The 21,477-nt window shown below is 34.8% G+C and overlaps 1 protein-coding gene across 3 annotated transcripts in view; it reads left to right on the forward strand.

Moving 5' to 3' along the window:
- The window catches only part of LOC119633126 (myosin-VIIa), a 33,813-nt gene extending 13,222 nt beyond the window's left edge, over positions 1-20,591 (forward strand). For all 3 annotated transcript variants that reach the window (XM_038026395.1, XM_038026397.1, XM_038026396.1), the window contains 11 exons: positions 9,205-9,292; positions 13,319-13,579; positions 13,652-14,001; positions 14,084-14,284; positions 14,356-16,441; positions 16,494-16,802; positions 16,868-18,318; positions 18,405-19,754; positions 19,917-20,063; positions 20,133-20,253; positions 20,337-20,591. In XM_038026395.1, coding sequence (XP_037882323.1) covers positions 9,275-9,292; positions 13,319-13,579; positions 13,652-14,001; positions 14,084-14,284; positions 14,356-16,441; positions 16,494-16,802; positions 16,868-18,318; positions 18,405-19,754; positions 19,917-20,063; positions 20,133-20,253; positions 20,337-20,543 — 6,501 coding nt within the window. In that variant the 5' untranslated portion in view covers positions 9,205-9,274 and the 3' untranslated portion in view covers positions 20,544-20,591. The remainder of the gene's footprint in view (positions 1-9,204; positions 9,293-13,318; positions 13,580-13,651; positions 14,002-14,083; positions 14,285-14,355; positions 16,442-16,493; positions 16,803-16,867; positions 18,319-18,404; positions 19,755-19,916; positions 20,064-20,132; positions 20,254-20,336) is intronic.
- The last annotated feature ends 886 nt before the right edge of the window (positions 20,592-21,477 follow it).

The following is a 21,477-nucleotide window of genomic DNA, read 5'->3' on the forward strand; positions in this document are numbered from 1 at the left end:
TGTCGACAACAATAGCTGAGTAATAGTATTTCAACATTATAAGTTGAATCGGATAAGGTAATTTTTTTTGAATCCCTTGCCTTAGAAGGTATAGTTGTCACTACTTTATGGTGAAAATTGTTCCATAATAAAAATTTAACATAGAAGTTAACCTTACTTAATTTGGAGTATGTAGATCTACTTCTTGCATCTCACAGCATATAAGGACTCGCATGACATATAAATCCTTATATAAAAAATCGAATTGGGAATGTTTTAGGACGAAAATTTGTCCCTAACAATAATTTGATGTAATAATTAAACGGAAGGTATTTAAACCATAGGGTTCTATTACTTCGACCCCATTCCATATATATTTTCTCATAAATAGTAAGCCCTTTAGAAGAAGATTTCATTTTTGATATTTCATGATCAAAATTGATCCTCAGTGCTTAACTTAGCAAAAATTTGATGGTAGGGAATTTTGGTCTCATAGATCTTCTTTACAGATCCCAGCGTATATAAGGGTAATTATGAAAAGCAAGCCATTTTATGGCGGGGAAGTCCAAGTTTTTTATGATGGAAAGTAAAAAACAATAAAATCTTTATGCAGTGAAGTAAATTTAGATCAGGTTTCGGCTTCGTCCAATATGTGAGTACGGTTTTGCATGAAAGTAAAGTATAAAATTTGATATATTATCACCGAAACGAGAGAATGAGTGAAGTGGTCTGGCTTACGCGACTATAACGTTCTTACTTGTTTGTTTTAATTTTTAATATTTTTGCTTTAGCAATACACAAAAATGTGTAAATTTCTTTTACACTTTCGACAGACACTTGGGGAATTTTAATATCTTTTATAATTCATAAATTTACTTTAACTTTTCCTAAACGACTATAATTGAAAGTGAATTTCTTTTGCATTAAACAATACGTACAAATATTTTGAAATAGTCTTGTACACCTTACTCAATAAATTTCTTATTATTGCCTTTTTCGTAAGTGCAAAACTTCCTTTAATAAAATTTTGTTTTTGTTTTGTAGTGAAATGTTTGTTATTATTGCGTTGACATGGGACCATTTAAAGTTCTCTAACAATTGATATACAATATTTTCTAATTCTTTTTATGGCTATCAATACCTAAAAAAATATATATATTAAATGCTTACGTAGTTGTTGATATGATTGAAATTGTAAAAAATTTCACTTATTTGTAATAATCTCTGGTATTTGTAAGTAAGTTATCATAATTTTATTAGATATCTTAAAAGTCTATATATAAAAACATTATAGTGTAGCACGGGGCGCCATTAAATACTCTATACCATCATACAGTTAGTCATATAGCGACTTTTCAAAATCAGACGAGGTGAGAAGTGGTTCAAACTAAACTGCGTTCGTCCGTGTACCGAACTATGTTCTAAATATCTCAGAAATTGCGACCAGTATGTTAAAAGAAAGCAAGAGAGACGCGCGGATAGATAAAAAGATAAGTTTAGATCGGTGTAATAAAAGGTAGATCAATGTCAAACTCTTGCATACATCTGCACAAACTTAATAGTAGTAAACCTAGTTTAGCCATGTTTGTCTTGCCGCCTGCAAGTTGGAGCCGCATTTGTGCACAAGTTAAGAGCGGTTTTACTTTCATCAGCCGTGAGGCCCAATTATCGAAATTGATTTTTTCTTATACGATTACTATCTATATCTAGAAGGGGAGGGTATTCGAAAAACAATTTATGGCTTTTTAGAAGAATTTGATTATAGTTTCAAGAAACCCAAGCATAAATAAGTCTGCAATTATTTTAAATACGCTACCATTTCGAAATGCCGTTCTACATATCCTATGATCGCAAAGTTTACACGTTACTCGATGTAAACATCACAATACTACTATGATCTGAAAGCTATATATGATTTATAGATGTATTCGTAGCAAAACCACAGCGTCGTCACAAGTCATAAGCATTTTTCATTTTGTGGTTTTCGCAACTAAATGACTTTCTTTTATAGCAAAATTGATACTGGAAAGCTTTATTGTGACTATTATTCCGAAATACTTAACTTGATATGAAGGCGCAAGAGCTATATTAAAAAAAAACATAATCACAAAGCTCTTATGAGTGGCGACCGATCACAGCTTTAAGTGGTTCTGAAAGACTTGACACTAATATAATGGGACTCTTTGTTTTTTTCAATTATCGTTGCATGGTGAAGATTATTAATGGGGGGATGTTATTCGGCCGTAATGGATCATGCGAGTAAAGCTATTCGCTCGAATTTGACGTCACTGTGATGCTTTAATCCAGCGGAGTGGTTTCTTCAAAAGTTCTAACTAATTGTACCGCAACCGTTCTAATCGCGTAATTTCGCTCCAACCGCCCTCAGGGCGAGAAAAAAAAATGAGGAAAAGTGAAGAATTGTTTCAGGGACATCATGTTGACTCAGTTGAAAAGTGAGGATAAACAAACGCTTTTCATTAAGATAATGATTTGAAATTTGACTCAAACGTCATTTAAAGAGATCTGGGCTTAAGAAAAGAAAAAAATCACTTTTATGCGAGATTTAAATGGGAAAAGTACTACTCTGTATCTTATAGATTGCTGCATTATATATTCATACAATTAACTATCTTGTATGATCACTTATTTATATTATGTAGGTATAATTTATCTGTAAATAATGACACATGCCATATAATAATCGTTGTAGATTGAGTATTTTTCTCGTTTTTCGCCACAAACTGGTAATTGGTACCAAAAGTAAATAATTTATTTTTTTTTTTTTAATTAAACGTAAATACATTTTTTCATCATTTTTATAACTTTTGCAAATACGAAGTAATGATTTAAAAATTTTAATATAATTTTAATATAAGAGAGATGTGGTCGGCTTACCATAAATATCCGCCGCATGAAAAACAAAAATTTATGATTTCCATCTTTTTTAATCATAAGCTTAATAGAAATGCTTTCATTTATTTTGTCCTTTTTGTTTACTGCATTGACATAGCAAGGACGCAATGTATGCCATTTATGCACTTGTATTACAGTCGTTATAATAAAAATTTTGAAATTTACAACCATTTTCCTATATATTCGAAAAATGAGGTTATGTAGAGACCGGTCGAAAAAGTGGACCGATACAAACCATTTCCAAAAGCATTTGCTCTTGTCAGCGCATCAAATTTCATCAAAGTATTTCAACAATTGCAAATTGTAGGTTGAACACAAATTGTCGTGGACAGACAGGCTTAGATCGATTTAGAAAATGATTCTGAATTTCATATGCGTTTTCGAAACTAAAATGATTACCTTTTGATGCGGTTGAAGGTACGAAAGAAAATCTGCTCATGAATCTGAACTGAACATTCTTCTTCATGCGGAGGATTGGAGGAAATCCTGCCGCGGCTACATTGCAACCAATAGGGTATACTAGAGCACTCGGTTGAAAGGCAATAATGAACTCGAATAAATAAAATTCGTTTTCCGTTTTTTTTTTTCTAAATTGCGGATGCTATGAAATATCTTTTATTTAGATTAGGTTCACGATGATGAAATAGAAAGGGACCACTTTAACAAGAGAACTTATCGCGTTGCCTGGATGATAGGCGCGTGGGCTGATAAAAGACAATAATACCTTATTTAAAATAAAGTTAATGCAGCAATGATAGAGTGTACATGCTTTTCTTGATCGTCCGATTTATGCGGCCCAATTACTGAACATTATACGAGATGTGTTCGATAAAAAAAGTGAAAGTGATGAAGTCGAATTTTTATTTTTCTCGAAAAATTTTTATTTATGCATCAATGTCTATTTTGTCCCCTCTAAAGCTACGCCCCCTGTGCTAGCACTGTTTCCAATGCTTTAAGCACATACACATCCCACAAAATATGAAGTCACCTTTTTTTTTGATCTCGTAGGTTTACATGGTACTATGTAATTGCCAACTAGTCTGCCTCTAACCATACCATGTTTGATTCCCTTCTGGTACGTATTTGTTAAAAAAGCTCGATTAAATCTACTTAATTTCCTCTTAAGCGAATTTCGAATTTAGACGAAAAGTTTTTTAAAAAGTTTAAAATAAATCGGGTTATGAGCACAGCGTGCTATTTACGCAGAAGTAAATTAAAGTTAAAAAGGTTGCGGCAATGATTCCAGAAAATAAATGTATGGATGGACAGAAAGCGTTTCCACCGCTAAACCTAATCTTGTGACGCGGTACTGTCGAAGGTTGAACGTAAATTTTTTGAAAATTTTATATTACATTTCCAAAAAATATACGACCTGAGTATAATACTTATGTTTATATATACCCTGTTTGAGAATTCTCCTAAGTGGCTGCGAGTCACATCATGATGTAATTCGTTGTAACAGAACGTGGTAAGATTCTAGTTGAATACCGAAGGTTAAGAGCTCTCCAATACGTATTTCTACTCTTTGTATACCTTTAGTAGGTAATAAAAGCGACTTTCGATTCCTATATAATTCTGAGATGTCCGTCTATACCGGCAAAGTTATAGAATCAAATATTTATTTCTATTCAATGCAGATATCAAGATTTAGAAAGAAACACTGTTTGTGCCTGTGTGGATAATAGTGATAGTGCCCGAAATCATTTTGTTCTGAAATTCTGCAAATATTTGTGTAAATATTTTAGGTATAATATTGTGGAAAGGAATTCGAGACTTAAAAATTTTGCGTGTCTATGCTTAAGTGTATGCTTAAATCATTTGTCCATTGTCCGAATTTAATAACGATTAAGCTGATTAACATGAACGTATGTTAGTGATGACGTTCCGCTAGGGTTGGTTGGTTAGTTGGCTGACCGCATAACGTTAATGCATGCAACGCGATACGACAACACAAATGCATAGATATACTCTCTCTTACTTACTACAACAACAAATATAGAAAAAAGTTATAAGAGTTTACAAATAAAACAAACACTTACTTGACAAACAAACTCATCTATGCATTATATATTGTATTATGTCTACGAATGTGGGTATGAATGCAGACATAAAGCATATCTCCTATAGATGTTATGCATATACGTACATTCATTTAGCATTTATTACATTAGCGAATGCTTATTTGTATGCATGTCATCATCTGTTGGATATATATTTGTCTCTCTGCGTTGTCCATTAAAAATAACATTATTCTAAAGTTGCACAACAGGCTTTTGAAAAGAACTTTGCTTTAAGTTGGTTTAGCTTTTTTTTTTTTTAAAGTTTTTTTCATTTATTTATATTCTTTGTGTTAATAACAAAATAACGACAACATAACAACATAGGTTTATCTCTATCAAGAGAGGAAAAGAACAAGTTTCAATTTTAGTTTTTCAATTCATTTTGAAATTCGCAAAAATTTATGTGTAGACACTTAACCACCATGTATATGCCTGCGTATATATGTATGTATTGCAATAGAGTTGTTTTTTTTTTTTTTTTTTTTTTTTTTTTTTTTTTTTTTTTTTTTTTTTCTTTAGAATTAGGCCATATTTAAGCGAAGTTTTACGATGGACTTTTTACACAAGTGACTTTAATTCGAGAATGTTTCGTTTTTTATAAGACCCAAATTTTGTTTATACTTATAGAAAGTTATGACATAGATCGTGGAATCAATGTAAAAGGAAACTGGTTACTATCGCGCACAGATATATATATATATATATATATATATATATGTGTTATAGGCGCGTCTGTTATACATATTTTTCAATAATTGTATCCTTATGTACGCTCAGTCGAATGTAGGGTACTTAGCTGTAAAAGCTTGATTGTTCATAAAAAAAAAACAAAAAAAAAAAAAATGAAACAAAACAAATTTCTTGCTAAGAAAGACGAGAAGAAACAAAGCAAAGTCAAAACCAAAACAACAAAAATAGTAAACAATTTACAAAAATGTATTTATTATATATTAAGACGCCTAAAATTTACGCTCGATTGCTTATGATTTATAGTCATAGAGAAACCTAATAACTTAAATTTTCTATATTTTATTTTTTTTTTTACATTTTTTTTTATTTTCCGTTTTTTTTTTTTTTTTTCTTTATTTTTTGCTTGTTTTTTACGGATTTAATAAGTAAAAGTGAAAGAAATGTCTTATAGGCTTAAAAGTTAAATTGCGAATTAAATTTGACGTGTAATTATAGCAACAAGGAAGGCGTTTTAAGCATTAAGCTTTAAAAGCGTGAAAACTAAATTACACTCTTTCTTGCTATAATAAATGATTAAATTGAAGAGGACCATCTGGATTGTATGCCGTACACTACACGTACAGTCTTTTGCTGGAATCATTTGCTTATTTGTTTCTGCGATAATTCATGATCCACTCTCCATAGTAATGGATACTTGCATACCTATCTTAACGCTCTGCCAGAAGGCTTCATAAACTACTTGCAGCGTTCACCGGTAAGATTTACTATTTTTTTTTTTTTGCCTGCCATAGTGGTTAACCGTGAATTTAAATAGTTCATGTTTGTCAATCCTGCGTTAAAGATGTAAACAAAATTCACGCAATTAAAACAACATATTATTTGCGATAACATCTCACCGAAAACATCAATTACTCTTTGCGACGGGACTGCAAAAGCTGCTTCTTATCGCTAACCGTAAGTTTTTGAAAATGAGATGTGGTGAGGAGACCACAGTCTAAATTAGAGTAAATTGAAAGTAAAGTTGAAAGCATTGCAGCTTTTCAAGAAAGAGTGCATAATAGTCCATTGCTCCGAAATCCATGCCTTGATTAGAAGGTGTCTCTTAAAACATCAACCATGCAGGGAATTGTATGTAAATATTAAGCTTCGAGTTCATTACGGATTCGAGAGTTATTTGGCATGCGCAGCTGCTATATATATCTCACACCACCCCAAGGAGTAGGACAATCCCAATTAAACGGGGCCCTACTACTCCTAAGGTCCTAAAGTAGAAAATTTTTTCGCTTTTGGGTAGGCCAAGAAATTTCAGGGTAACCACAGCCACCACGACAGTCCCCGAAGTGCCCAGCAGTCAGGCAAGAAGGCATTCATCATCATCGATCTTCTCATGAGAAGTGCATTGTTATAGCAGGAGTAATCCTACTTTTGGACAACCACAATTGCATAATTTGCCGTCCTTTTGGACGTACGCTGTGCTGTGCAGCTTTGGCTTTGGGATTTTGTACGATGCACGGTCAAGGCAGCTCTTGCCTTTTGACACGACACAAGTCTCATATGGCCATCTAGTATGCTATCCTTTCTTGAGGAAATAATGTTTCCAAGCAATTCATCACATAGCGCACACGTAACTATGCCTCAATCTTTCAAAATTTCCTAGTATCAGAACCTGAACAAGTTTGATGACCTCCATAAAACAGAATCGAATGGGACAAGAAAATATATAAAAAAGGGGAACGCTCTTCTGCTATTCCTCTTAAGCTTCCCGTTGCTAGCTCTTAGATAGTAAACATTAAAGCCTTCTTTGCCAGCGACTGAGCAACCTAAGAGCCTAAAAACAATCAATCAATATTTAAAGGGGGCATCACGATAAGGTGACGATTTCGGTACATCTACGATTCTCCGAGGATTCACATGCTTTTGCTCCTCCGAGACTCCAAGCATAATAAGTTTTTCAAATATTTACAATACTCATTGGAGCCCTAAGCTGTCTGTCTTTCCGTCCGCCAATGTCTGTCTTTCCGCCTAAGTCGATATCTTCACTTTTGTGACCAGAAGAGTGTCAACAACACACACCACACAGACACCCAGACATACAGACCCATAAACAAACGCACGGACATGTCTTAATCAATTCAGAATTTCATGTTGATGAAGATATATGTATATATATACTTCATATAGTCTCTGAAGCTTCCGTTGGGTGTTGCAAACGTTATGAGTAAACAAACTGAGTACAGCACCACTCTTTAATGATGGATATGAGAATGGTATGTCCTTTCTGACGTAGCGTCTTCAATTTAAGGAACCCCGCGGGGCACAGTGTGGCTTGTGCAAAACTAAAGAAAAACGAAAAAAACCACCTCTCCACAGTCTGATTGAAGTTTTAAATGAAACGAATCAGTTTTTAAACAAAGAAAAACTGAACTTTCTGCTAATAAATAGAGTATAAACTACCTTAACGAATATTTTAAATACCTTTGTGTACTGCTACACAATCGTGTTTGGAAAATTAAATTTTTAAATCGGACCACTTTTTCGACCGCTTACAACATAGGGCCTTATTTTGAAAAGTCATTATATGCACAATATTAAACGAATTGCATTTAATAGAGAATCGTGCCCCACTACGGTGTTTTACTTTTTTTGATATAATAAACTATTTCTTCATTTTTATAAGAACCCTACAATCCGAGAGTCGCAAAATTGTGCTTGCATGTTAAAATATTCGCCCTCATCCTCCTCTTCGAACAATTTACGCTAGAAGGCACTGCTACAACTATCACAGATACTCTTGCAACTATCTGGCACATTATCCAGTTCGAAGTTTATTAATGATTTACATCCACTTTTATCGAAAAATGCCTGATGAGTTCAAATTTCGAAAGCATTTTTCACGACTTCCAAAAACCTCCTATAATAAACAGGGTGGTTCAAAAATTTCTTTATTTGATGAGTACATCAGGGTGCTCTTAAACATAGTAGTTTCGGTCTTATTTTATCGACTGGGCGTTGATCAATCTTGCATAATAAGAGTAAAGATTCGCACTAAGGCTATCTCAGATCAGAACGGATCAGCAATATTACAATAGATTTTGATAATCCAAAGTTACTTTCGCTTCCTTAATTTGTTGCGTTTAAGTAAAACGTTTCATATACGTCTTATACTTTCTTTCGAGAATAAGCAAATGGTATATGCGTGCCATCAGATTCGATCTAAGCTAAATACATATAATAATTTTGTTAAATACTGAAGAGATCGCTGAGCTAACTCTCTCAAATTAACTTCTTTTTTTCGCTCTCTGTATAATTTAGTAATTAACCGTAAATTTTAACATTAATTTTCACACACGCGTTTATGTTTTAACGTGTACATGTGACTATACATGTTTCGGTATGTTTTTTTTTTCTCATGCTCTCTTCTTGTACTTTGGTCGCTTTAAGCGGTAATAAAAAAAATAAAAAAACTTGTTTTATTTGCTTTTGTTTTGCGAAAAATTTACTTAAAATAATTTTTTATAATCTTTTTAAAATCTTTTTTTTTCTCTTCCTCTTTTTGTTACAGATACAGCAAGAAACTGAAACATTGTAGATTTCTTTACATATATCCAACTCTTGGTCAATGAAGGGCAAAAATGGTGATTGTAACACGCGTAAGTATAAATATATAATAAAATTTTTTTCCTAAATAATCACACGGTACGCTTCCATGTATGGTAGATTATAATAGCTTGGCTAACCGGCCGACCGTTTCTCCGCGTTGTTTCTCGCAATTAATAATTTGAAAGAAAAAAAAACCAAGATAAGACATTATAATAGGACAAGGTTGATCACTACATACCCTACATCTGTTCGCCTAACAAAAGTCTTTCAATATTTTCCACACAAAATAGAACGTGAGTAGGAAGCCTGAATCGATGTAATCAAAGTTTAAAGTTAAATTTTATTTTTTTTTTACCAAACAACGAATAATTTTTCATTTCTTCACATCATCAAAGACTAGATAAAGATTTCATATTTATAAGAACTTTTTTACGGGAAGGGAGCCGAAGAATAGACCAATGCGGTTCAATTGCAACATAATAACTTTATGTGCCAAATTGTTTCTCTGCGATAATATTAACTCTAAACTGCTAAAGCCTACGTAGGCTTATCTTCCATAAGCTTCAGACAGATAGTACCATCCGCACTAAATTTTCGGCATTCATTTAGCAATTTGTCAAGAATTATTAAATATAAATATAAATTCTTTGGATATACTGTGAGAATTCTTTGAAAGCAGGGCGTTCTATATGGAAATTGTTTACTTTCGGTAGCATATTACAATGTATTAAATGTATCATAATATCTTAAAAGTTGCGATAGAAGAATATATGAGTAGACGAAGGGACCCATATGTTTCAATTAATTTAGAAAATGACCGTAAGTCCATCGCTATTATAAAAGCTAAGTATATGTCAAGTTTTTCGGGATATTGTATAAACGTGCTTTGTACATTATCTGCAAAACATAATATCAATAAAAGATTCAAAAGGACTAAGCTTGCAGTCTTTGTTGAAAAAAACAAGCGACAATCGCCTTAGCAGTTAGCGCTAATCTTTCTTCATTGCAAGAATTTGTTTCTCTTGGTTAGATATAACTGTAGATTATGTATGTAGACCTTATATAATTGTCAATTGGATAAAAATGAAATTTTCTTCAGAATTTTTGATCTCTGATCTAGATAGGCTCTTAGCAGATATTTTTGGTTGTAACAAACGAATGAGCAATGCTAGCGTACGTTTTACTTTGAAAAAGAGTTCGAAAAATTTGAATTTCCTCTCGGAAGTAGTTAATTTAAATATAATCTTTTAGTTGATCTTTTGAGAATAGTTTCTAACATCTTCACTTTGCTGCACTTTGCAAAGACAAGGTGAGAGAGGAGATAAAATCTTGTTTTTTTTTTGTATCAAATCTTTAAGTGGGTACAACTTTATCTAAATATATGCATCTTTATTTTGCTTATGCGTGGATGTGTGTATGTATGTATGCATGCATGCATGTACGTATTGTATGTATGCATGTATATGTATATATGAGTATATGTATATACGTATTTATGCACATATGTATATGTGTACATGTATGTATGTGCATTTGCGTATTTGTATATAATTTGTATATTCACAGAGTATATAACCACATATTTAACACCTTGTTATTTATATATATATATTAGAGGTTTCACAAAAAAAATCTGTTCACAGATTTGCCCGTGCATCGATACATGTGATACTTTGCAAGTGAAACAAAAATGAAAAAAAGAAAAAATGAAAATCGCTTGAAGGATTTTTATTTTTGTTCACAAGTGTTTTTCTTTTCTCATTTCTTCCTCGTTGCCTTCCCGTATGTTATTAATTCGTTTATCTGCTTTTATACATTTTATTAACACGTACGTATTATGTCTGCTTTGTTACACATGAAAACTTATATGGGTCATTATATATCCATTTATATATAGCTGTTATTGCTATTGTTGTTGCTGTTGTCTTCGTTGTAACGCTTGTTGAGAATGCAGTTAATTAAAGCTTAAAAATAATTTTGTATTTAATGTTTTGAAAAAAAAAAAATGGCAAAAAAAAATTACATAATTTTGTAATTATAAAATAAAATAAAAATTTCATTACATATTTTTTTTTTTTTTTTTTTTTTTTTTGATTTCCCATCAAAGTACACGAAAATGATCATTAGGTATATCTATGAATTGGGTTAGCAGTTAAATGTCAATTTGACATTTTCAATAACACTTTGGATAAACTTTGCCAACCAAGCAGCAGATATTTGCAAATCTATAGTACAGAGCATCGGCATTGCAACAACAACTTGCTACTCTATTGTGTTTACTTGGAAAATCGTAAAGAATTATGTTTATCACTTACATCACTTCTGGTACAAGTGTATATTAAGTTTGTGCGAGTGTATGCAACAGCCAGAAGGACTTAAGATGAAATCATTTTTTATTATACCGATCGATTTAGAATTACTTTTTGCATGTCCGTTCGTCCGTCCGCTCGTCTGTCTTGGTTTTCTGTGTTCAACCTACGCCTCGCAATTTTCAATATTTTGGTGAAACTTGAGACACATTGACATGTTTTGGCTCAAGGACGATCGCTATTGGAAAATGGTTTGGATCGGACCACATTTTCGAACTCTTCCCATTATAACACTTTGTTTTATTACACGAATAACTGCATTAAGCGAAGCTTTATAGGGTATCTAATGGTGGGCGTTGTCCCACTACAGTGTTTCTACTTGTTTTACTTTACCATTGAGATTTATTCCGTCTTTTATGTTTTAGACTATAAATCTTAAGTTACGTTCATGTAAACATGTATTGTTTTCTGCCAATGTCAGGAAGACAAAAAAGAAATTTTTTATGTTTATTAGATAATAAGAACAAAAACAACAATAACTTCAAATTATGTAGTAGCAAGAAAAGGGAAATTCTTTGAAAGACATGAAACAAGGTTAAAATAAGATCATAAAGATAGTAGTAGAACAAGAAGAAAAACAAAGTATTGTTCGTATATCTGACTTGGTGAAATTTCTACCATCCGCTACTAACTTCTTTATACTTTTATCTATTATGTTTGTATGTATGTATGTGCGCATGTATGTATGTATGTGCGCATGTATGAATGTTATGTAACTTCACAGTATTTGATTGGAAGATGAAGCAAGGCTTCTTTGGTACATAACATATAGTAGATCGTATCGTGTACACAACAACGACATTATATATCGCAAATATGGGTTGAATGACAAGGGCGTGCCATAAGATCAGCCGGTCCTTAGCACAAGATCAACTCGTCCTGTAAATAAGTTTCGTCTGTCCGTCTGTCCGACTTCGCAAGGGTTTTAGCATAACATGCTATAGCGTAATTGCCCGTGGAGTGTCCGTGAGATAAACTGCGGAACAAACCGGCTTTTCAATGACACGTGCGTCTACTCGTTTACAGCTTCCAACCTTTTGGCCCTTTCAACGTGCGAAATTTTCTCTCTTTGCAAACTACGAGTTGGACGTACAGAAAGATTTCACTTATTTTATGGTACGTGAAAACGACACCAAATTTGGGGACCGATAGTAAACAAAAGGATAGATTTTCAGATCGCAGACTACTACACAAATATGTCAGGTACTGTTCTAAAAGGGTGTTGTCTTTTTTTGAAAACCGAATCAGAACGTGGTTGTAGACGATTGATGCTGACAAAGGAAATTTGAAAAATATTCACTCGCGCTTATTCGTTCGTTTTGATAATCGCATCGAATTCTATGCGGTATCTGAGCAAGGAGCAATGAAGGGGAAAAACAAAGGTCAAACGTGATTTAATCGATTCTGCTTTCTCTGATATGTATCTCTACATTAGGCCAATTTTCTCATATAATGGCTGTTAACATTCAATTAGCGACGATCTTAGTGCTAATAAGCAAAAAAAAAAATAATAATAATAAAAATTATTAATCACTTTCACACACTGGTCACACGAAATGAGTTTTAAAGCAATTCAAAGAAATTAGTTTATAACCACACTTTAGTCTCAGAATTTATTCTCTGGCTAAATTAACAATAGTAATAGTTTAACGATAGCTTTCATTTAAAAACACTACCTAAGCCTATGATTCGTGTTATATCTTTTAGGGTGACTACATCTGGATAGAGCCCGCTTCGGGCAGAGAATTCGATGTAGCCATTGGTGCTCGCGTTATATCGGCTGAGGGAAGACGCATTCAAGTACGCGATGATGATGGCGATGAGATATGGTTATCGCCAGAGAGGCGCATCAAAGCGATGCATGCTTCTTCAGTACAAGGAGTAGAAGATATGATTTCGTTAGGAGATCTACATGAAGCCGGTATTTTAAGAAATTTACTCATACGCTATAAAGAGAACTTGATTTATGTAAGTTGCATTTTTGTTTTGTTTGAAGATCATCTGGATAGATTAATACATTATTAATACATAATTTTGCAGACTTATACTGGATCGATATTGGTGGCCGTAAATCCATATCAAATTTTACCCATTTATACGGCCGATCAAATTAAATTGTACAAGGAACGCAAAATTGGTGAATTGCCCCCGCATATATTTGCCATAGGCGACAATGCTTACGCGCACATGAAACGTTATCGTCAGGATCAATGCATTGTCATATCGGGTGAATCGGGTGCTGGCAAAACTGAGAGCACAAAATTAATTTTACAATATTTAGCTGCCATAAGCGGCAAACATTCCTGGATAGAGCAACAAATACTCGAAGCGAATCCTATACTTGAAGCATTCGGTAATGCAAAAACCGTTCGCAATGATAATTCATCAAGGTCAGCAGCTAAAAGCTTCTTATCCCTTTTAAATGATTTCATTCATTGCTTTTTTCTTTTTTTTTATTTTTCCCATCTCTAGGTTTGGCAAATACATCGATATACACTTTAGTGCTAATGGTGTTATTGAAGGCGCCAAAATTGAACAGTATTTGTTAGAAAAATCACGTATAGTTTCACAGAATCATAGTGAACGTAATTATCATATATTTTATTGCATTTTGGCTGGATTATCGAATGAAGAAAAAAGGCGTTTAGATTTAGGCCATGCCTCAGATTATAAGTGAGTACAGTGTCCAATCGACAGATAGCATATTTACTTACATACTGAAATTATTTTTCATTTAAACTAAGGTACTTAACTGGTGGTGATTGTATTATTTGCGAAGGACGTGACGATACTGCTGAATTTTCCGATATTCGTTCCGCCATGAAGGTATTATTATTTTCAGATCAGGAGATTTGGGAAATAATAAAATTACTGGCTGCTTTATTGCATTGCGGCAATATTAAGTACAAGGCAACCATAGTAGATAACTTGGATGCGACTGAAATACCGGAACATATAAATGTCGAGCGGGTCGCCGCCCTGCTTGGCTTGCCTATGCAGCCTTTCATAGATGCTCTGATACGGCGTACTCTTTTCGCTCATGGCGAAACCGTCGTTTCGACGTTGTCGCGTGAGCAATCTGTTGACGTTAGAGATGCCTTTGTTAAAGGGATTTACGGTCGCATGTTCGTTCATATTGTACGCAAAATAAATGCTGCCATTTACAAGCCGAAAGCTTCTTCCCGTAATGCTATCGGTGTTTTGGATATTTTCGGTTTCGAGAATTTCGATCAGAATAGTTTTGAGCAGTTTTGCATAAATTATGCCAACGAGAATTTGCAACAATTCTTTGTACAGCACATATTTAAATTAGAACAAGAGGAGTACAATCACGAGGGTATCAATTGGCAGCATATTGAATTTGTGGATAATCAAGATGCCTTGGATTTGATAGCAATCAAGCAGTTAAACATTATGGCTTTGATAGATGAAGAGGCGCGCTTCCCTAAGGGTACGGATACGACTATGTTAGCTAAGCTTCACAAAACGCACGGCACTCATAAGAATTATTTGAAACCCAAATCGGATATTAATACTAGTTTCGGTTTAAATCATTTTGCCGGAATCGTTTTTTACGATACCATAGGCTTTTTAGATAAGAATCGCGACACATTTAGTCCCGATTTGTTGCATTTAGTGAGTCAAAGTAATAATAAATTTCTGAGGCACATATTTAATCAAGATATAGAAATGGGAGCTGAAACGCGTAAACGCACACCTACACTATCCACTCAATTTAAAAAAAGTTTGGATGCTCTAATGAAAACACTTAGTTCCTGCCAACCTTTCTTTATTCGCTGCATCAAACCGAATGAGGTGAAAAAACCAATGATGTTCGATCGCGGCCTATGCTGTCGTCAATTACGTTATTCGGGAATGATGGAGACGATACGAATACGTCGAGCTGGCTATCCCATACGTCATGGATTTCGAGAATTCGTGGAACGTTACAGATTTCTTATATCGGGCATACCGCCCGCTCATCGCACTGATTGTCGTTTAGCTACTTCGCGTATTTGTGCCGCTGTTTTGGGCAAATCCGACTACCAATTAGGTCACACGAAAGTGTTTTTGAAGGATGCGCATGATCTATTTTTAGAGCAAGAACGGGATCGCGTTCTAACGCGCAAAATTCTCATATTGCAGCGTACAATACGTGGTTGGGTATATAGGAGACGTTTTATGCGCATGCGTGAGGCAGCTGTAACCATACAACGTTTCTGGAAAGGCTATGCTCAACGCCAGAGGTATTATCGAATGCGAGTGGGTTACATGCGTCTGCAAGCTCTTATACGTTCACGTGTACTCTCTCATCGTTTTCGTCACCTCCGTGGTCATATTGTGGGCTTGCAAGCACATGCTCGTGGCTATTTAGTAAGGCGCGAATATGGCCACAAGATGTGGGCTATTATTAAGATACAATCGCATGTCAGACGGATGATTGCCATGCGCAGATATAAAAAAGTACGCGAGGAATACAAACAATTCGCTGAAGTTTTGCATTTACGTAAGTTAGAGGAACAGGAGCTAATGCACAAAGGCAATAAACATGCTCGAGAAATAGCTGAACAACATTATCGAGACCGTCTGCATGAGCTTGAACGGAGAGAAATGGAGAAGGAGATGGAACAGCGTAAACGTGTAGAAGCCAAAAAGAATTTAATCAATGACGCTGCCAGAAAACAAGACGAGCCCGTGGACGATGGAAAACTCGTGGAAGCCATGTTCGATTTCCTTCCGGATTCCAGCAGTGAAGCTCCTACACCACATGGTGGCCGAGAAACTTCGGTGTTTAATGATCTGCCACACACCAATAATATAAGCCAAGAAGTAAGTTACCATTGGAATAAACTCATAAATTACTGACAATTTTTATTTTCAGGATTTAATTGGACCCATGCATATTTCGGAAGACGAAGAAGATTTGTCAGAGTTTAAATTTCAAAAATTTGCTGCCACCTACTTTCAAGGCAATGTCAATCATCAGTATTCAAAAAAGGCTTTGAAACATCCTTTACTGCCACTGCATACTCAAGGAGATCAGTTGGCTGCCCAGGCCTTATGGATTACTATTCTACGATTTACAGGGGATATGTCAGAACCCAAATACCACACCATGGATCGTATGGACACTACTTCAGTTATGTCAAAAGTTACCGCCACATTGGGTAGGAATTTTATACGAAGCAAGGTATGTTAGAAAAGAACGCTGTGAGTGAAGCTTGCGATATCAATCAATGGTAATTTACATTTTAGGAGTTTCAAGAGGCTCAGTTAATGGGTTTGGATCCCGAGGCATTTCTCAAACAAAAACCCCGCTCAATACGACACAAACTAGTTTCTTTGACCTTGAAACGTAAAAATAAATTAGGAGAAGATGTACGGCGTCGCCTACAGGATGAAGAATATACTGCTGACAGTTATCAATCATGGCTTCAATCCAGACCCACTTCAAATTTGGAGAAGTTGCATTTCATTATAGGTCATGGTATTTTGCGGGCCGAATTGAGGGATGAAATTTATTGCCAAATTTGCAAGCAACTCACTAACAATCCTCTAAAATCGTCACATGCAAGAGGTTGGATTTTGCTATCATTGTGTGTGGGCTGTTTTGCTCCTTCAGAAAAGTTTGTCAACTATTTAAGAGCGTTTATACGTGAAGGTCCTCCCGGCTATGCACCATACTGTGAGGAACGTTTGAAGCGCACATTTAACAATGGTACTCGCAATCAGCCGCCCTCTTGGTTGGAATTGCAAGCCACGAAATCGAAGAAGCCCATAATGCTGCCTATTACTTTCATGGATGGCAATACTAAAACGCTCTTGGCCGATTCAGCCACCACAGCCCGCGAATTGTGCAACCAATTATCTGATAAAATCACATTAAAGGATCAGTTCGGATTCTCTTTGTACATAGCTTTGTTCGATAAAGTCTCTTCTCTCGGCAGTGGAGGCGACCATGTAATGGATGCTATTTCACAATGTGAACAGTATGCGAAAGAGCAAGGTGCTCAGGAGCGTAATGCTCCCTGGCGACTATTCTTTCGAAAGGAAATATTCGCTCCATGGCATGATCCTACTTTCGATCAGGTTGCCACAAATCTCATCTATCAACAAGTGGTGAGAGGTGTCAAGTTTGGTGAATATCGTTGTGACAAGGAGGAGGACTTGGCCATGATAGCTGCTCAGCAATATTTCATTGAATACGGAACAGATATGTCTATGGAACGTTTATTTACTCTTTTGCCAAATTTTATACCAGATTTCTGCTTGACGGGTATAGATAAAGCGATTGAGCGTTGGGCTGCTTTAGTACTGCAGGCCTATAAAAAATCTTACTATGTCAAAGAGAAAGTAGCGGCTTTAAAAATTAAGGAGGATATAGTAAGTTATGCTAAATACAAGTGGCCGCTGCTGTTTTCACGATTCTATGAAGCTTATCGGAATTCGGGTCCCAACTTACCGAAAAATGACGTTATAATTGCCGTTAATTGGACTGGCGTCTACGTGGTAGATGACCAGGAGCAAGTTTTGCTTGAATTAAGCTTTCCCGAGATCACTTCGGTATCAAGTCAGAAGACAAATAAAGTCTTCACTCAAACATTTAGCTTATCTACTGTGCGGGGGGAAGAGTTTACATTCCAGAGTCCGAATGCTGAAGATATACGAGATTTAGTTGTTTATTTTTTGGATGGCTTAAAGAAACGGTTAGTTTATGCAAAGAAACTGAAGAATGGACAAGATTAAGAATTTGTTTTTATTATTATTATTATTTCATTTAATTACTTACCAGATCGAAATACGTAATTGCCGTACAAGATTACAGAGCCCCTTCGGATAACTCCAGCTTTTTATCATTCTACAAAGGAGATTTAATTATTTTGGAGGACGAGAGTTGTGGTGAAACAGTTCTTAATAATGGTTGGTGCATAGGACGTTGCGAGCGAACTCAAGAGAGAGGTGACTTTCCGGCAGAAACCGTCTATGTGCTTCCGACTTTAACTAAGCCGCCCCAAGATATTTTGGCATTATTTAACATCGATGAAGCCCATCATGGTCGTCGTTTGAGTATGGCTAGTAATGGGGCTCCCGATACTCGAGATAGGCCTCACACGTTAATGGAATATGCCATGGATCATTTTCGCTTACCACCCAAGCGTACTATGTCGAAAACGTTAACTTTAGGTTCGAAACGTTCTGAAGAAATATGGCGTTACTCTCGCGATCCCATTAAGGCACCATTATTGCGTAAATTACAAAGCAAAGAGGAATTGGCCGAAGAGGCTTGTTTCGCTTTTGCTGCCATACTCAAATATATGGGCGATTTACCGTCGAAACGACCCCGTATGGGTAATGAAATTACCGATCACATATTCGATGGTCCCCTGAAACATGAAATATTGCGCGATGAAATCTATTGTCAGATAATGAAACAGTTAACTGATAACCGCAACCGTATTTCTGAAGAAAGAGGTTGGGAACTAATGTGGCTAGCCACGGGTCTCTTCGCTTGTTCACAGGCCTTACTAAAAGAGTTGACGCTATTCCTTAGAACACGAAGACATCCGATTTCGCAGGATTCGTTACATCGCCTGCAAAAGACCATACGCAATGGGCAGCGCAAATATCCGCCCCATCAAGTGGAAGTAGAAGCCATACAACACAAGACTACGCAGATATTTCACAAAGTATATTTTCCTGACGACACAGACGAAGCGTTTGAGGTGGATTCTTCGACGAGGGCCAAAGATTTTTGCCACAATATTTCACAACGCTTGTCGCTGAGAACCAGTGAAGGTTTCTCTTTATTTGTGAAAATAGCCGATAAAGTTATTTCAGTACCAGAAGGAGACTTCTTCTTCGATTTTGTTAGACATCTGACGGATTGGATTAAAAAAGCCAGACCTATACGGGACGGTTCAAATCCCCAATTTACATATCAAGTGTTTTTCATGAAGAAATTGTGGACGAACACAGTACCGGGCAAAGATCGTAATGCTGATTTGATATTTCATTATCATCAAGAATTACCGAAACTTTTACGAGGTTATCATAAATGTTCTCGCGAAGAGGCAGCAAAATTAGCAGCTTTAGTATATCGGGTGCGCTATGGAGATAATAAACAAGAATTACAAGCCATACCGTAAGTAAAATCAAATTCCACTTTTCCCACTTCTTTCCCCTGACCATCACCGTGTTTATAAATGTTTCGTGGAAAAGCCCCATGTAACCATTAATAAAAAAAAAACTTCAAACATGCCTCAGTCATGAAAAGGAACAATATATAAAGATTTGATTATTTCAGACAAATGTTGCGTGAATTGATACCTTCGGATATCATGAAGATGCAAAGCTCTAATGAATGGAAAAGAGCGATAGTCGCTTCATATAATCAAGATGCAGGCATGAGCTCGGAAGATGCGAAAGTAGCATTTTTGAAAATTGTATACAGGTATATGAAATTGAAATCAAATATTTATTTTTTTTTTTTTTTTAAAGAAATATGAAAATTTTCTTTTAGATGGCCTACCTTTGGCTCGGCTTTCTTCGAAGTGAAACAAACGACTGAACCTAATTATCCAGAAATGCTTTTAATAGCCATTAATAAGCATGGCGTTAGCTTAATACATCCAGTAAATAAGGCAAGTGTTACATTAAAAAAAAAAAAAAAAAAAAAAATTAAATGAATATATTTTTAACAAAAACTATTTCCTTCAATCAATAGGACATTTTAATTACTCATCCCTTCACACGCATTTCAAATTGGTCATCGGGCAACACTTATTTCCATATGACCATCGGCAATTTAGTTAGAGGCTCGAAGCTATTGTGTGAGACTTCGTTGGGTTATAAAATGGACGATTTACTCACTTCCTATATATCATTAATGTTAACCAATATGAATAAAAATCGTACCATACGCGCAAATTAGTCGTTGAATTGAATGCATCTCTCGATATATTAAGTTTTATTTTCGAATTATTGCTCCGAATTGTTTTAAATCTTAATGTTTTCATTTTCTTTACCCTTATTACTGTTCTTAATTTTCAATACTTTCTATATATATATAATAAATTATTTATTTCAATATTAATATTAAGTTCTAAAAGCTCTGATATGTCAATAATGCTTCAAAAAAAGAAACTTTTTGTACTGATTTTTTTTTTTTTGTATGAAAACAAAAGGGAATTTTTTTTTAAATTTCGAAAATTGTTTTGCAAGAGAAAAAAGAAATTGCTTTTAGTTACATATATTTTATCAGAATAGTTGAAAGAAATTATATAAATAAATATATCTGATATTAAATATCGAAAAAAAGATCCGTAAAGATTCATTTAAATTATCGCACAGATATATAGGGTCTCGTGCATTAGATAAAGAACTTCTTCTTATTTGACCAAAAAGTAACGGGAATTTGGAAATTATTGGCGCGCTTTCTTGTATATCGAGTTGAGTTTTCCGCGGATGAGGAGAAGCGAGGAGAACAATTTAAAGCGTAAAAACTGTTTTTTTAAGACGATGCTATGAATTTATCAATCTCCAGAAAATATGAAACACGATAGATGGTCCAGGCGGAATATGTCATTTGCTGATGGAAATATAAGAATAAAATTTGCTTTTGCAATCATATATCGAATCTTTTGTTGTAAGTGCACGAATAGAAGTTTATATATATATATATATATACGTATTAAAGCAAACATATTACGTAATGTCAGGAAAACATTGCTGCGCTTGTTAATTGAAACAGAAGATATACGACTATAGGTCTTACATCGATCCGGCCGATATATGCCTGCACAAACAAACTATTGTTTTAGAAGAAGGAAACTGTAAGTTCACCTAGTCATTGAAAGAGTACCCGT

Source organism: Glossina fuscipes, unplaced genomic scaffold (assembly GCF_014805625.2).
Source record: "Glossina fuscipes isolate IAEA_lab_2018 unplaced genomic scaffold, Yale_Gfus_2 2, whole genome shotgun sequence".
Classification (NCBI taxonomy): Eukaryota; Metazoa; Arthropoda; class Insecta; order Diptera; family Glossinidae; genus Glossina; species Glossina fuscipes.